Source organism: Monodelphis domestica, chromosome 1 (assembly GCF_027887165.1).
Source record: "Monodelphis domestica isolate mMonDom1 chromosome 1, mMonDom1.pri, whole genome shotgun sequence".
Lineage (NCBI taxonomy): Eukaryota > Metazoa > Chordata > Mammalia > Didelphimorphia > Didelphidae > Monodelphis > Monodelphis domestica.
Genome location: NC_077227.1, coordinates 716,225,353 through 716,243,380, shown reverse-complemented (window position 1 = coordinate 716,243,380; position 18,028 = coordinate 716,225,353). Strand labels below are relative to the sequence as shown.

General features: G+C 36.8%; 1 protein-coding gene across 5 annotated transcripts in view; it reads left to right on the top strand.

Moving 5' to 3' along the window:
- HYDIN (HYDIN axonemal central pair apparatus protein) overlaps nt 1–18,028 on the top strand; it is a 451,163-nt gene that overhangs the window by 133,287 nt on the left and 299,848 nt on the right. For all 5 annotated transcript variants that reach the window (XR_008917906.1, XM_056824703.1, XM_056824709.1 and 2 more), the window contains exon 9: nt 9,744–9,927. Coding sequence is in view for 4 of the 5 variants with exons in the window: in XM_056824703.1 (XP_056680681.1) it covers nt 9,744–9,927 (184 nt within the window). In the remaining variant the exon portion in view is untranslated. The remainder of the gene's footprint in view (nt 1–9,743; nt 9,928–18,028) is intronic.

Sequence of the window (18,028 nt, the reverse complement as noted above, 5' to 3'; positions counted from 1 at the left end):
GAGAAGAATTAATTATTTCTCTTCCCACTCAATATATAGGGTCAGAGCAACATTAAAAAAATTAAAACTGTCTCATTCACTTTCACCATCTTTATGTCCTCATATCTCTCTAAAGTAAAGAAAGCAAAAACTGTGGGAAGAAGGTGCTATTATTATGCCATTTTACATATAAGAGAATTGAGGCACAGAAATTTTAAGTGACTTATAAATGGTTGATCAGGATTCAAATTCAGATCTTACTGACTGTAAATCCTTCTCTTTATCTACTGTACCATCAAGCTGCCTATTTAAATAGTACATCTTCTGGAGATAATAATACCCACATGTTCTGATATTCTTCAGGGCTTGAAATGCCAAGGATATATATACATTTTTTTTTACTATTAGTAATGCCAGTAAAATGCCAGGCAATTAGAAATGTTACCTGGGAGAAAACTATTGTCAGGAAGTTTAGAGCAAATAAATTATGGTACAAGTATCCCAAACAGGAAAGAAGAGGAGAATGAAATATTATCGCAATCTACTACCATTGGTTGTTATTTTATAAATTAAGTACCTTGGAGAGATCCTCAAATGATTCCCTTCTGTGGAAGGGAAGCCTTAAAGTAATGCAAGAGGGAGGAGGGAATCAATGGCAGCTTGCTAATTCTTAATAGTAAAAAACAAATTAACAAATTAATAACTAGAGAAGAGTTGGGGGCTTAGCTTTAAAAGCAGACTTTAAAAGCAGAACAACTGTGAACAGTTTGAACAGACATAAGAATAAGAACCTTCTGCCACAATGGGAAGGAATGTGTTAGGGAAAGCTTATCTTGTCCTACCTGATGCTGGTAGGGAGGAACAGCCTGGCATCTTCCAAGATGATAATTAAGTTTAAAGAGTTCCAGGCAGAGGCATGTGTCAAAAAGGGCATAAATTAGGTGCCAATGCTTGATAAACAAGCTGTCTACATGGCAAAGATGTTAATTTTTCAAGGCACAAAGTCATGAATCCCAGTAGCTAACCAGTATCTGAAAGGTATGTCATTACCTGCTAAAGTGAGATTGTTTAGGCAAACCTCTGGAAGGGAAGAACAGCACTTTGTTGGAGTGTGGAGGGCAGATTAAGTTAGGAATAGAGGGCATATAAATGAACAAATGAATGACAAACACTGTCTGATGATGGTAGAGATGATTGGTAAATCCTGCTACTGAGGCAGTTATTCAGGTGGGGAAAGCATTATGAATGAGGTCAGGAAGCAAGATGATAGTAAATTTTAGGGAGCTGACTAATTTGTCTGATACAATTCAGTTCTCCAGAGCTTTAGTCAATCAATCAATGAATTGGTAAGCATTTAATAGATATGTGCTAGGTACTGTGCTAAGCACTAAGGATACAAAACAAAAGACAGTCCCTGGCCTCAGGGAGTTCACGGTCTAATGGGGTAGAAAATATACATCCTCAAAATGTGCAACAAGCTACACATAGGAAAAACTCATAATAATCAACAGAGGGAATAAACTAGAATTAAAAGAAATTGGGAATAGCTTCCTAAGAGTACATTTCTTATATAATTAACAAATACCTATACTACTGTAATTGTTTATGGCGTATATTATAAAACAAACAAAAGTATTTTAAAATATTTATATTTAAATAATTAAATTTAAACATATTTACATGAATATAGTTAAATAATTAAATTTAAATATATCTACATAAATATTATAATGATGGGAGAGTAGGAAAGAGAACTGTTGGAGGCGAATGGAATGTTGAAAATCTACAGTTGCATGAAGCGGGAATGACAGTTGAAAACTGGACAAATTGTCAATTCTCTCTGAGGAAGGGGTCTGGAGGGCAGAGACCCAGGAGGGAATGGAAGGAGGAGCTGTTTCTCTGGGCCTGTGGAGATTTCTGTCACTGACAGAAATCCTAACATCAAAGATTCCTGTTTAAAACATCACTGGTTCCTGTCAAGAAAACTTAATTCCTTTGAAGACTTTCATTCCATGAACTATTGAGATACTGGACTCAAATTGGTGAGCAGTGCTCTCCCCTTTTCTACCTCTCCCCTGCCTACAAGAAAACCTTTTACTTCAGTAATTAGATTATTTAGAAAAAGTTTTCGGGTGATTTAAAATCCCTCTAACCTTTTCCCCTTTAACCCAATCAACAATTAAATAAGCAGTCAGATATCAAATTCAATCTTGTTTATTCACATCTAGAGAGTAAGCTCATTGTCAGACTCCATCTTGTTGCCAGTTTTCAAGAAGACTCGAGGGAGAGGCTTGTGAGCACCTCAAAGCAGTGCATATCCAGGTTGAAGTCCCTCATACCTTTCCTTATAGAGAAGACTTCACTGCTGCCCCTGAGGGCTGGCAGGGCCACTAAGGGGCAAGCCTTTACCCATGGGAGATCTCCATTTTGTCTCCCTCAAGTAATTTGGGGACTCTGGGAGGGGGCAGTGCGGAAGCCATTTCATCAACCCTTTCCTCACTGCCTTCAACCCTTATTTCTCCATCTAAGGAATGTGAGACCCCCCAAATTACAATATGTTTAAATAATTAAATTTAAATATATTTTCATAAATATATTTAAAATAGATGAATAGGTGAAAAAAAGAAAAGATGAAACATTTAAAAATAATTTTGATTTTATTTAATAGTACAAAACACCTCTACTTTTAACAAAATAATATTGTTACTAATATATTTTTAATGAGAGCAGTATCATTGGAAATACATAATAATTTTCAAAAATGTTTTTTCACACTTTGTAATAATAATTTGAAAGTCAGTCCAAGTTTAGTTTATTTTTTCACTTTCTTTTATCCCATAATAAGTTTGAAATTTATTTTTATGATGAATTTCCTATATTGAGAGATCTGAACATTTTATATGAAATCTCAATTATGTATAATTTTTATAAAAGTATTAACTTTATCTTGTTAGTACCAACACTGCCTTTCTGGTATAACCTTCTGAACTTATTTCTCTTCTTTATTGTGTATTTTTGCTGCTTTATTGATATTTTATTTTCTTTTTATCTTGCATTTGTATTATTACTTTGTTCTTCTCAACTCTCCTTACACAAAAACTTTTCAATTTTGTGTAATTGAAATTAGCTGTTTTTATTTTTTGTGATTATCTCTATCATTTATTTAGTCAAGAACTCCTCTCTCTAGTTGTGAAAGGTCTCTTTCTATTTCCTATAATCTGCTCACGATTGTAACCTTTTATATCTATTTATATCTATTTCATGATCCACTTGAGGCCTTTTTTCTTGCATATATTGTAACATTTTTGGTCTTAACCCAACTCCTCCCAGGCTACATTCCAATTTTCCTAGCAGTTTTTGTTAAATAGTAAGTCTTTACCCCAAGATTAATGACATTGAGTTTTGGGGCCATAGTGCTTCTCTGCTGCTTCTGAGTCTCATGTACTTAATCTGATCCACTGAACAATTTTTAAGGTTTTTTAGCCAGTACCGAATAGTTTGATATTTGGTGCTGCAAATTACCCTTCCTTCTGTAAGGGGTAAATTTAGGGGTTTTGATTAATATATTATCCTTATGGTTGCTAGGGATTAATTCAAATCCCAATAAAAATACTCAAGTCAGTCTGGGAATTTGTATGGTGGTTTAATTAATATAGAGGGAAGGAATTAAGAAGAAGAGAGAGGGAAAGGGGTATAAGACTTCTCCGGCCTAGCCTGAGTTAAGGGAAGTTCAGAGACCTTCCAGTCATGAGGCCTCCTCTGAGATGAGGGGTCTCCTAGGAGGATAGTGTTTTTAGGAAAGGTAAAAGGAAAAAGGAATCAGCCTAAACTCTGAGAGAGCCCAGGGAAGACGCCTCACCTGAACCATGCTACTAAGCTTCTCCCAGTACTGTATCAAGGATGCTCACCGCCAAACCCAGACAATAGCTGCAGCCACGCCAAGATGCCTCTGCTGCCCAATGAAAGCCAGAGCCACCTCTACGCAAAAAGAACTCGGAGAGAGGAAGTGATGTGAAATATATAGACAGTTTTTTTTTTTTTTGCATCACTTCCTGCATCTCACATGTACCAGTGGTAGCTTGACTTAAGACAGCCCAGGGGATCTGTCAGTTGTTTCTGATTTGTCATTTGCTAGCACATGTCTGTCATAGGCCATACTTCTCAACACTTAATCCTTAAGTAGGGGTGTAGACATTCCTGTTTGTTTGACTAAGCAGGGTAGAATAAATCTAAAATTCACACTTCCCACTCTTCTCATTGTTTCCCTTTATCTTTTGTTTTCTACATGAACTTTGTTAATACATTGTCTGTTCCTAGAAAGTAACTCTTGGGTGTTTGATTGGTATAGTGCACTATATAAATGATTGACACTATGATGGCTGTCATTGCTGGAAGAAGATACCTTGCAGAGATCCACTTGTTGGAAAGTCTGTGGGCAGAGGGGCATTCTAATGCTTACTGGGCAGCCATTCTGGAAAGCAGTTGGCACATTATTGCCCTGAAGCCACTCAATTTTCCTCTCACTGTCTTCCTAATCTTTTAAAATCTAGCTTCCAACATTATCATTCCACTGAAACTGCTCTGTTCAAAGATACCAATCCTTATTCTCCTTGATGTCTCTATAGCTCTTGATACTGTTGATCATGCTCTCCTTCCTGATACTCTCTTCTCTTAAGTTTTCAGGACACCTCTCTCTCCTGGTCCTTCTCTTACCTGTCTGACTGCTTCTCCTCTATCTGCTTTGCCAGATTCCCCCTCCAGATCCCTAGATGTCCCTCAGGGTTTAGTCTTGGGCTCTCTTCTGTCTTTGGCTTCTTTTTTGGATTCTGTGAGGGGAGAAAGGGATTATTTCTTAAAGGGTTAGACTTGATTGTTTAAGAGTGTGGTCATCAGGAATTTAATTAATTCCAGAGATATTTATTTACAATTTATTTACAAATTGTAGAAAGAGTGAAGTAAGAAATCAGAGAGAGAGGATAAGGCAAGATATCTAGCCTAAACACTAAGTAATTTATCTCTGGCCCCTTGGCTCAACCCAGGCAAGAGAGTTTATTCCTCAACTGAATAGGCCTTGGCCCTTGTAGCCCAGAACTTGGGTAAGGCTCTTTGGAAAAATCCAGCAGTTAAGAGTCAGCTTTTCATTCACCATGTGTCAGTCTAAGGAACAGGGTCCCATGTCCAGTCAGCAGATCCTTCTGCCCATCTTCACCAGCCTCAACTCGAAAGCATAAAGAATTGAATTCCTTCAGGAAATTGTCACTCCCTTTCAAAGACTTTTTCTCTTGTGTCACTTCCTGTGTCTTCCCCTAATTTTATGTATAACAATCACAGTTGATGCTCTGCTCTATGACTACCTAGAAGGCAGTCAGTTGATTCGTCACCCACTATTGCACATGTGGGTCACAGACCTCTCACCAATGATTAAGTGGGATGTTTACACTTTTGGTGATTAGATCTAAAAATGGGCAGATCTCCATACTCAACTTTAAGTAGGGTGTTCTAAAAATAGTCAGGGGTTACAATTTAATTTTCACTATCAGGGGAGAGCTAATTAATTTCATTGTTATGAGCAGGGGAGAGTTAAATTTAACCTTTATAATTCCCAGCACTTAACACAGTGCCTAGAATATAATAGATACTTAATAAATGTTTTAGATTGATGGGTATGCAGATCCAAGTGGATGACTTGAGTATAATACTGATCTCATTAACTCCCATGGATTTAATTACCATATCTATGCTGATTCTCAGATCTATCTATCCTGCCCCATACTGTCTGATGACCTCCAGTCTCACATATATAATTGTCTTCAAGACATCTTGAACTGTACATCCAATAGACATCTTAAACTCAACATGAGCAAAATTGATTTCATCATCTTTCTCTTCCTACATTTCCTGTTACTCTAGAGGGCCACATCAACCTCCCAGTCCCTTGTGTTCACAACCTAAGAGTTATCCTGGATTCCTCACTATCTCTTCCCTCTCCGATCCCCCCCCCCCCCATTCCAACCTATTGCCAAGGCTTATTGGTTTTACCATTTAATATCTCTTTAACACATCTCCTTCTCTTCTGTGACACTTCCCTCAATTTCAAGTTCCATATTGGCAAACCTATATAGCACATGTGCCAGGGTGGGGGCTGCTCCCCTCACTCTCTCCACTGTTCTGAGGACATTCCTCACTTCACTCACCCTTCTGCCCAGGAGCCCAATGGGAGCACTTCCTCCTTCCCCTGTCTGGGGTAAGGGGACAGCTCACAGGCAGCATGAGGGTGTGGTTTGGGCATTCTGTCTCTAAAAGGTTTGCCATCACTGCTATAGTGCATCTAGTCTAGTTCATCTTTCACCTTGGAATAGTCTGAGTGTAGGTCTGCTTGCTTTCGTTCTTTCTCCACTCTCATCCATCCTCCATTTGGCTACTAAATTACTTTTGCTAAAGTACAAAGACCATGTCAACAAACTCCCAATTACCTCCAGGATGAAATCCCCTACTTTTAAAGCCTTTCATAACCTAGTCACCTCCCATATTTCCAGTCTTCTTAAACTTCTCCACTTTATCATACTCTTTGATCCAGTGACAATGGCCTCCTGGTTGTTCCATCAACAAAAATACTCCATCTCTTGGTTCTGGGAATTTTCTCCGACTGCCCCCCTACATGGAATGCTGTCCCTCCTCATCTCTTTCCATTGGCTTCCTTTAATTCCCAATTATAATCCCAACTTCTACAGTAAGACTTTGCCACCTCCCTTAATACTGTTGTATTTTCTCTGTTAGTAATTTACTGCTCATCCTATGTATAGCTTTATACACTTATATGTTTGCTCGTTATCTCCCCTATTATACTTGTAGCTCTTTGAGGAATTTTGGCCTCTTTTTGGATCCCCAGGTCTTAGCATAGTGTCTGCCACATAGTAAGTGCTTAATAAATGTTTGTTGATTGACTGATGTACAGACACAAATGGAAGAGTTGAATTGTGATATGGACTCATTACTACTACTGCTAACTAACATTTACATAGCATTTTAAAATATGCAAAATGCTTGAAATATATTATCTTATTTAAAGTCTTAATAAATCATTATGCTCATTTTTTCAATCCCATCTACCCATTACACTGAAGTTTCTGTTGCAATTCATTTAGTACATTTCCTTCTCTTCTGATGTGAATCAGTTTTTCTGGCAATTTAAAGGGAAAAGGTCACATTTTTATGTTTTTAACAAATAGCTTCACCTGCACTGCAATTCTTCATTTGGAAGATGTTTAAATAAGCTAGAAAATTCTATTTCCCATTTTTTAATGTCAGTTAACAATCATTTGTTAAGTATTTACTATGTGCCAGCCATTTTGACTAATGAGCACCAGGGATACAAGGAAAGGCAAAAGGAGTCTCCCTTTTCTTACATAGCTAATCTAATAATGGAGACAACATGAAAATGACTATTTTGCGCATATAAGAGTCTTTATAGATGACTGGTGTTCTGGACCAGATCCTGTATTCATAGTTAGGATTTTTGTATCATCTGAACACTAGAAAAGAGTTAATGCAAACTGTGATAAGTTCCTGTGATCCAATGGAATCGGAGAGACCTGTTTATAAGACTTAAGGGGAGGTTGTTTCTGTATTCTATAGGAATCTTCCAGGGAGCATGCTGTGGTGGGATTTGGGAAACAATGTATAATAGAAGGGATTCTCAGAATAAAGGAGCAGAGTTAGAGTCTAGAGTGTTCTTTGGACTTCATTAGAGTTGGACACCTGGGAAAGAGTATGAATTCAATTTGGCAAAGCTGAGACCTACTTAAGGGAGGTCAGTGGTAGTAGCAATGTAGAGAGCAGAGCAAAGGAAGAAAAAAAGTATGACAAGTCACTGACATTTGCTGGAAGATGGTAAGTGCTGCTCAAAGAAGACATATGCAGCCACAGAGAACAGGGAAAGGGACTTGTGATGAACATCTGCCTTCTGTGGACTGGGGAGACTTGCAGGAAGTCTTAAGGAGAAAAGTGATGGAACAAATGAATGATTGGGAACTGTAAACACAGACCTCTGAGAGAGCAGCCAGAAGAACTGAAGAGGGGGAACCCTGATGTGAAAGAAGAACCTCCAAGGACCCCTCCACAAGCCCTGCCCTACCCAGGGCAATATTGTACCCCATTGAGATTGTCTAGGCCCCTGGGAATATGGCTACTTTCTGGGGGGTATAGCTTTATGCAATAGGCTCTGCAAGAGTCCTACTAGTTCCCACTCATCCCTTCTCTTCATGGTAATACTAAAGACATAAAAGGTGCAGAAGCCCATCTATTAACCAGATGGAATTAAATGAGCTCTCTTACTTGAAGCAGAGCCACACAGACTTCCCAACTCAGCCAAAAAAGAGACAGATAGACCCACAAGGGTCAAATAAGTTTTGAAATAATGAGGACCTGTTTTGTTAACAGCCAAAAACCATCCTCAATTCAGCTTCAAGGTTTATTGGGACCCGTTTGTTCTGGTGAAAGTTATCAGTGGGGTTGATGTTGAATGTAAATTATAGGGAGATGAATTATATCACAACATAAGGGAGAAGTCTTGTGATATGGAAATCACATTAAAAGACTTATATATATTAATTTAAGGTTGCCAAGGAATTCAGCTATGTAATTCCTAAATGAAAACTCAAGTCAGCAGTCAATCTTTTATGGAGTTTTTAATTACTAACAGGAGGAAGAAAGGTATGAGAGAGAGAGAGAGAGAGAGAGAGAGAGAGAGAGAGAGAGAGAGAGAGAGAGAGGAAAGAGAAAGGGGAGAGAAGGGAATAGGGCTTAAATACCCCCTCTGCTTAGGCTGGGCCAAAGGCCCAAGGCCTTAGATAGCCAAGGCAAAGAAAAGAGATCAGTCCCTATCACTCACGTGACCAAAATGGAGAAACAGTCTCAGGGCCTCCACCTCAAGCACCAGGCTCCAACAACCTCTTCTTCTCCACACAGCAGGTCTCCAGCCTCCTCAGCTCTCCTCTACCTCACTTCCTGTGTCTCCCTGTGCCAATAGTGGCTCTAGCTTCACCCAGGACCACCCAGAGAGCTGTCCTCTTCGCACATGTCTATTGAAGGTCATATTCTCAAATAATTAACTCTTGAGCTTTGCTGCAGCCCTTCCTAAATCCTGTTACCCTGAGTAGGGTGGAGATTGTAGTTTCCAAGACCTGATTCTGTCATTCCAAGTATCTCTATTGTTATTGATCAGGAAATAGCCAAATCCCATCCTCTAAAGAATGGTTTGAACGGGATTGAGTAGTTTTGAAATTCACAGTCCTTAGAGCTCTTCATAAATAGAGTGAATTGTCTTATACTAAAGAGAGTTCTTTGTGTCTGGCAGGATTCAAGGAGTGGTTGGATGACCTATTAGAGACAGTACTGAAGGAGATGAGTGGAAGGATTAGTTAGATGACTCCTAAGTTACTAGAAGGATGAGGAATGGCTTTCTTTCCAATTTATCATGCATATGTTTATATGCATGTATATATTAAAGTATGTATATGTAGATAGTTTTTTATGGATTGTCTTCCCCATAAGACTGAGCTCCTTGAAGGCAATTACTTGGTTTTTTGGTTTGTTTCTTGTCTTTCATTTTTTTGTATCCACAGTACTACATAGTAGGCACTTAGTAAATGTGTTGTGACTAACCAACTGAAAGAGGTAGCCCTTGAGCTGAGCTTAGAAAGATTCTTGCTTGAGAGCCCAGAATTTACTAACTCTCACACCCCCCCTTTCCTCTTTGGCTCTAGGCTCTGTGAAGACCTGATCATTGAAGAAGAGAAGAGGATGGAACAACTTCTACAAGAGTGTATCCTTGACCCCTCCCTCCGAGAGCATCTTTCTGTTATTTCTCATGCTTTTCAAAATCAGAGACAGAGAATCATGAGCAATGATATGCTCTTCTTTGGAAATATTTTTGTGGTCGAACCAGTGGTAAGCATTCACCTAGCCAAACTGACTACATGAAAACACTCATAAAATCGTCAATTTATTTGTATTCAATAATAACAATAGCTGGCATTTATAGTGCACCTACTATGTACCAGGTAATGGACTAAGCACTTTACAAATATTATCTCATTTGATCCTCATAAGAGCCCTGGGAGGTAGGTCCTATCATGATCCCCATTTTGGTAGACGAAAAAAATGGAGGCCAACAGAGATTGTGACCATCTCAGAGTCATGTAGCTAGGAAGTGTCTGAGGTAGTCTCTGAATTCAGGTCTGCCTGATTCCATGTCCAGTCCTGTGATACCTAGTTTCTTCCAATAAGCATTATTAAGAGAATTCACTCTGTAAAAGGTCCGGTGATACTAGAAAGCCTGGAGATTTAATCTTAGCAATCTCATCAGTAACAATATCAAAAAGCATTTTCTTAAACCTGTTAGGTACAACACATTGTGCAAAACTGTGAATTGTTTAGATGCTCTCAAGAAACTTATCATAGAGTTGGAAGAGTAGAACATAGACCTAAAAAGATAAGCAAGAATGCAGAAAATGTTATCCATTAAAAATAGCATACCATATGTTACATGTTAAGCTTATGATAGAGACCAATGGTTCCCAAACTTTTTGCTCTCAGCACCCCTTTATACTCTTAAAAATTATTGAGGAACATTCCCCCATCAAGAGCTTTTGTTAATGTAGGTTATATCTATTGGTATTTATAATATTAGAATTAAAGTTATTAATTATGATTATGAAAATAGTTTTGACGTTGCAGACTCCATGAAAGGCTCTGGGGGACTGTAAGAGGTCCCCAAACACACTTTGAAAACTTCTAAATAGATAATAAATGCCCAAGGAGATGGGAGGAACAAATGGTGACTGTGGACCAGAGCCTTGACAAGATGTCTGTGGCAAACTGTTTTCCTCAGTACTTCCAGAGTGATACCACCACATTTGAACTCTTAACATCTCAGTCACAGATATGTGCCATGGGAGGAAGTAGAACCAGCATTAATGACAACAAAGTTGGAAAGAACAACTGGACTTGGCCAAGTAGGCTTAGAGATAGTCCATAATAAAGAGAAGAGGAAACCAAATCCTGGGGAAAATGTGGATATTGTTGTTAATTAAAAAAGATGACCAAGAAAACAGTAATTACTGAGCAGTGAGCCTCATTTGCCAATTCTATAAGATCTTTAGCAACATAATTTATGCACATATAAAAAGCTTTCTTAGGGACCCTGGGCTATTTGGTGTTCCTCAAAGATGCTCCCTCTCTCGATTGGGCATTTTCACTAGATGTTTATACTCCCAAGTCTGGAATTCTGTCCCTCTTCATCTCTGTTTCCTGGCTTCCTTCAACTCCTACCTAAAATTCTACCTTTTCCAGGAAGCCTTTCCCCCATTCTGCTTCCTTCTGATGCCTTCCTTCTGTTGATTACCTCTACTATATCCTGTCTATAGCTTACTTGTTTATAGCTGTATGTATGTTGTCTCCTCTCTTTAGATTGTGAATTCCCAAGAGCAGGGATTGTCTTTTGCCTTTCCATGTATCCTCACACACAGTGCCTAACACATAATTGGCGTTTAATAAATATATATCAACTGACTGAGGACTTGAAAAGGAAATGGGCAACCATCTGTAACTGATCTATAGCAGACGTAATCTTTCCAGACAGATAATTGACTCACTACCTGCCCCACACAGCTAATCAATTGCCAAATCTTGCTGTTTCTGCCTTCAACACACCTCTCTACAGCCCTCATCACTCATGCAGCTCTCACCTTAGCATGGTCGCTTCACACTTCCCATCTGAACTAGTGCATTAGTTGCTCTTGTAGCTGGTCTCTTCCCACTCTACTCAGATGCTAAAGCGATTTGTCCAAAGCCTAGGCATGACCAAGTTATACCACTCCTCAGTAAATTCCTGTGGCTTCCTATTAATGCTAGGATTAAACATAAAGTACCATGTTTGGTTTTGAGAGGAGCTGCTCTATCTACCTTTACAATTAGTGTACCATTACTCACTCTCCTCCATGCAGTCTCCCATCTAGCCACACCAGCCCTCCGATGCTAGTCCTCCATGACACCCCATCTCCCAGCTTTATGCTTTTGTTCTCACGCTCCTCTATGCCTGCTTTCCTCTACTCTTCGTTTCCCTGGCTTCCTGCAACACTCCACTAAATTCCCTCTTAAAGGAGTACTTTCCCCTGCCCTCTTAGTGCCTTTTCTCTAGCATGACCTCGTTATGCACATGATTTCTTCCCCATTTCAATAATTATCTTCTAACATTTTGTAACTGATATTCTCTCCTTTCTTTCCATCCTTTTCCCCTCCCCAAGACAGGAGATAATATGATAGGTTGTACATGTGTTATCATACAATGCATATTCCATGGTCATCATGTGAAAGAAGACATATATTACTTACCCCAGAGAAAAACTCATGGAGGAAATGAAGTAAAGAATGGTATGTTTCAGTCTGCATTCAGACTCCTTCAGTTCCTTCTATGGCAGTGGATAGCCCCCTTTTTTTAAAATCATGAACCCTCGGAATTTTCTTGGATCCTTGCATTGCTGATAAAAGTTAAGTCATTCACAATTGATCATTTTACTTTATTTTTGTTCCTCCGAAGAACGTTTTCCTGATTCTGTTCACACACTTTGCATCATTTCATTTAAGTCCAGGTTTTTTCTGTTAATCTTGTTTGTCAGTTCTTATGATATAATGATATTCCATTACAATGATATACCTCAACTTGTTCAATCATTCACCATTTGATGAACATCCCTTCAGTTTCTAGTTCTTTGCTACCACAAAAAGGGGTTCTATAAATATTTGTATACAAGTAGTTCCTTTCCCCCTATTTTTATCTCTTTGGTATACTGATCTAGTAGTGGTAGTTGGGTAAAAAGGTATACATAATTTTATGGCCCTTTGGGCATGGTTCCAAATTGCACTCCAAAATGGTTGTGTCAGTTTACAACTCCACCAACAGTGTATTATGCCCCAATTTTTCTGTATCTTTTCCAACATTTATCACTTTTCTTTTTTTTGTCATATTAGCCAGTCTCATAGGTGTGAGTTGGTACCTCAGAATTGTTTTAATTTGCATTTCCCTAATTAATAGAGATTTGGAGCATTTTTCATGTGACTAAAGATATTTTTAATTTCTTCATCTGAGAATTGCCTCTTCATATTCTTTGACTACTTGTCAGTTGAGGACTGCTATATGTTCTTAAAGATTTGACTCATTCTCTATATATTTGAGAAATGGCCTTCATCAAAGACCCTTGCTATAAAATTTTTCTCCAGTATGTTGTTTCCCTTCTAATCTTGGATGCATTGGCCTTGTCTCTGTAAACCCTTTTAAATTTAATGTAGTTAAGGTTATCTATTTTACATCTCATAATGCTCTCTTTATCTTGTTTGGACATGAATTCTTCCCTTATCCATAGATCTGGCAGGTAAACTATTCTTTGCTCTTCTAACTTGTTTACAGTTTCATCCTTTATTTCTAAATCATGAATCCATTTTGACTTTGCTTTGACATAGAGTGTGAGGTATTGGTCTATGCCTAGTTTCTGCTATACTGTTTTCCATTTTTTCCAGCAGTTTTGGTTCTTCTTCCAAAAGCTTGAGTCTTTGGGTTTATCAAACACTAAGTTACTCTGATCATGTATTACTGTGCTTCAAGTGCCTCATCTATTTCATTGATGTACTACTTTATTTCTTAGACAGTACCAGATTGTTTTGATGGCAGCTAACCTACCTTTATTCATATTTTTCATTAATTCTCTTGATATCCTTGGTCTTTTAATTCTCAAGATGAATCTTATTTTTCTCTAGCTCTGAGATAATTTATGGGCAATTTGATTGCTATGGCACTGAAAAGTAAACTAAGGCAGAATTGTCATTTTTATTTTTTTGGCTTGGCCTATCCATGAGCAATTAATGTTTTCCCAATTGTTTAGATCTGATTTTATTTATATGAAAAAATATTTGTAGTTGTGATCACGTAGATCCTGGGTTTGTCTTGGCAGGGAGAGTATCAGGTATTTTGTATTATTGACAGTTATTTTAAACAGAATTTTTCTTTCTACCACTTGCTTTTGGACTTTATTGCTAATATAAAGAAATGCTGATGATTTATTGTGGGTTTATTTCATATCCTGCAACTTTGCTAAAATGGTTAATTATTTTGATTTTTTTGTTGATTATGTAGTATTATCTAAGTATACCATCATATCATCTACAAAGAGTAGCAGCATTATTTCTTCATTGCCTTTAATTCCCTCAATTTCTTTTTCTTCCCTTATTGCTATATGTAGCATTTCTAGTACAATAGTGAATAGTAGGCATCCTTGCTACACTCCCGAGCTTATTGGGAAGGCTTCTATTTTATTTCTATTGCAGATAATATTTACTGACAATTTTAGATAGATGTTATTCATCATTTTGAGAAATATTCCATTTATTCCAATATTCTCTAGAGTTCTTCATAGGAATGAGTGTTGAATTTTCTCAAAAGCTTTTTCTGCATCTTTTTAGAAAATCATATGGTTTCTGTTGGCTCTGTTAATTAATACGATCACTTCTGCAGATGGTTTTCCTAATGTTAAATCATCCCTACATTCCTGGTAATACCTGGTCTTAGTATATGATCCTTGTGATATATTACTATAATTTCCATGTAAGAGTTTTATTTAGAATTTTGCATCAATATTCATTAGGAAGACTGGTCAATAGTTTACTTTCTGTTTTTTCTCTTTCTGGTTTAGATATCATTACCATATTTGTGTCATAAAAGGAAATTGGTAGAGTTCTTTCCTCAGTTATTTTTCTATATAGTTTATATAGTATTAGAATTAATTGTTCTTTAAGTGTTTGGTAGAACTCACTTGTTAATACATCTGACTCTGAGGCTTTTTTGTAACATAATTCATTGATGGTTTGTTCAATTTCTTTTTCTGAGATAGGATTGTTTAAGTATTCTATTTGCACTTCAGGGCAATTTAGATATATTTAAAGATAATCATCTATTTCTCTCAGATGATCAGATTTATTGGCCTATAACTAGATAAAATAATACATTAACAATTGCTTTAAGTTCCTCTTCATTGGTTGTGGATTTGTACTTTAATTTTTGATATGGTAATTTGGTTATCTTCCTTCTTTTTTTATAAATTAGTCAATAGTTTTGTCTATTTTATTGTTTTTTTCCCCATAAAACCAACTCCTTGCCTTATTTATTAGTTCAACAGTTTCAGTTAGTTCAGTACTTTCCATTTTATTAATATTTCCTTTGATTTTCAGAATTCCCCAACTAAGTGTTTAATTAAGGATTTAAAATTTGTTCTTTTTCTATTTTTTAGTTGTGTGCCCAATTCATCGATCTACTCTTTTTTTCCTTTTATTGATGTAAGCCTTTAGAGATAGCAATTGTCCCCAAGTAGTGCTTTGGCTGCATCCCAAAAATTATGTTTATGTTGTCTCTTTGTTGTCATTTTCTTTAATGAGATTATTGATTATTTCTATAATTTGTTTTTTGACCCACTCATTCTTTAGGATATGGTTATTTAATTTCTAATTAGTTGTTAGTCTTTTTCCTGCAGCCCTTTCTCATATGTAAGTTTTTTTCATAACATTAAGGCTTGAAAAGAATGCATTTACTTTTTCTGCTTTTGGTTGTGAGGCTTTTATGTCCTATTACATGATCAATTTTTTGGGAAGGTACAATATAATGCTGAGAAAAGGTATATTCCTTTCTATTTCTATTCAGTTTTTGCTAGAGATTTATAAGATATAACTTTTCTAAAATTCTATTCTTCTCCTTAATTTATTGTTTATTTTTTTGGTTTTATTTATCTAATTCTGAGAGGGGAAGGTTAATGTCCTCTACTAATATAGTTTTATTGTCAATTTCCTCTTGTAACTGATATAACTTCTTCTTTAGGAATGTGGGTATGATGCTATTTGGTGTATATATATTTAATCTTTCTTCATTGTACCATAATACCTTTTATCAAGATATAATGTCCTTCCTTATCTCTCTTTTTTAAAATCTTTACCTTTCATCTTGGAGTCAATACTATATATTGGCTCCAAGGCAGAAGAGTTGTAAGGGCTAGTTAATGGGGGTTAAGTGACTTGCCCAGGGTCACACAGCTGGGAAGTGTCTGAGGCCAGATTTGAACCTAGGACTTTCCATCTCTAGGTTTGGCTCTCAATCTACCAAGCTACCCAGCTGCCCCCCTTATCTCTTTTAATTAGATCATTTTTCATTTTTGCTTTAAGATCATAATTGCAATGCCTGGTTTTTAAACTTTGGCTGAAGCCCTGTACCTTTATTCTCTGTGTGTCACCATTATGTCTTAAATAAAAAATAACATCCTTCATTTTCCATTTAAAGACCTTCATAACTAAGCTTCAATCTACCTTTCTTATCTTACTAGACATGATTCCTCTTCATGTTCTCTTCAATCTGGTCAAAGTGGTCTTCATCCGTGAACTTTGGCAGAAATCATCTCTCAGTTTCAAATGCTTTCCCTCCTTATATCTATCTCTTAACATCTCTAGAGTTGCCATAAAAGGTGACAATTATCACTTTTGAAGGAGACTACTAGAACTCCTTCTCAGATCTCTCCCTAAATTATGTTGTAATTTAAGCAGTTGGTGGTTCAGGGTAAAGAGTGCTGTGCCTGGAGTCAAGAAACCTGAGTTTGAATTCCACTTCACACACTAGCTTTGTGATATTAGCCAAGTCATTTAATGCCTCTGTTTGCCTCCATTTCCTTATCTATAAAATGGTGATAATAATAGCATCTACCTACCTCCTAGGGTAAACAAGTAAAAATATTTGAAGCATTTTGAAAACCTTAAATATTATATATAAATATTAGTCATTATAATTAACTTTGTTTATTTTTTATGCATCCTTATGTATATATGTTTTCTTCCATGATAGAAGATAAACTTGTTAAGGCCAGGCACTATCCCATTTATTTATTCCATCATCTTCAGTGCCTAGAACAGTACCTGTAGTACATAGTAGATACATATTTTGTGGTAATTAGAAAATTGTCAAATTTATTTCCATTTTCATGCTTAAATTAACGTTATTTCAATCTTCCTGCTTAATAAATTCTTGTTAGTTGACTAATTGCTTGATTGATTTGGATAAGCAAAAAGGAACATGGAAGATATTTTTAGTTTCCGGAGGGAAAGGAAGAAGTATGAGTAAAAGAAAGAGAGGAATGATGGCAGATCCTAAGAAGCAGGAATAGAGCAGAGGTTCACAGTGCTCAGGAATCTCATGAGTCTGCTCTTAGCCTGGCTGGATATGGACAATCCTAAATTGATACATGTTTGTAGTAATCCAAAAGAAGAATCATATCTACATGTGAATCTTGTTGCTAATCTAGAGAGCAAAAGAAAGTAGGATGACTGTATTTCCTCTTTCTCCTGGTTAAACAGTATGTTCCCATGTAAAACCTCCTTGTTTGAAGTACTTCTCTTTCTAACTTATAATCATATAAGTCTATGAATGTCATTATTAAACACTTAATGTGAGTAACACTGTAGTTTTGGGTTTAAAGATAAAAACTAGATTGAACAGTGAAAGCTCCCTTATGGCAACCAATAGGAAGCAAAACATTTTTTTAAAACAGAGATGAGTGAAAATGATGCTTTTTATAATGAATGAGCTTAATTCTGTTTATGTTTTGTAGAAGAAAATTATTACTGGGAACAGGAAAAGGTAATATCCCACTCCCTGAGAAGTCTGTAAATCACTTATAATATCAGCAGTGTTTATGAGATCCATAATGATTTTCTGTCTCTCTCACATGCTGTTCAGTTTTTCTTTTCATAATAACATTCATTAGTGACTCTTGGCGCTTTTTGTTGAGAGAGGGCATAGGCATAAAACCTTGCTAGTCTGTTCATAAGGATATTTTGCTGAAACCAGCAGAGCAATTTCAGTTTTGTGAAAATGAATTGTCATTTACTGGTTCTCTATCCTTTCCCCTCTGAAAGGAAGAAAAGAAGGAAGACGGAAGGAAGGAAGGAAGGAAGGAAGGAAGGA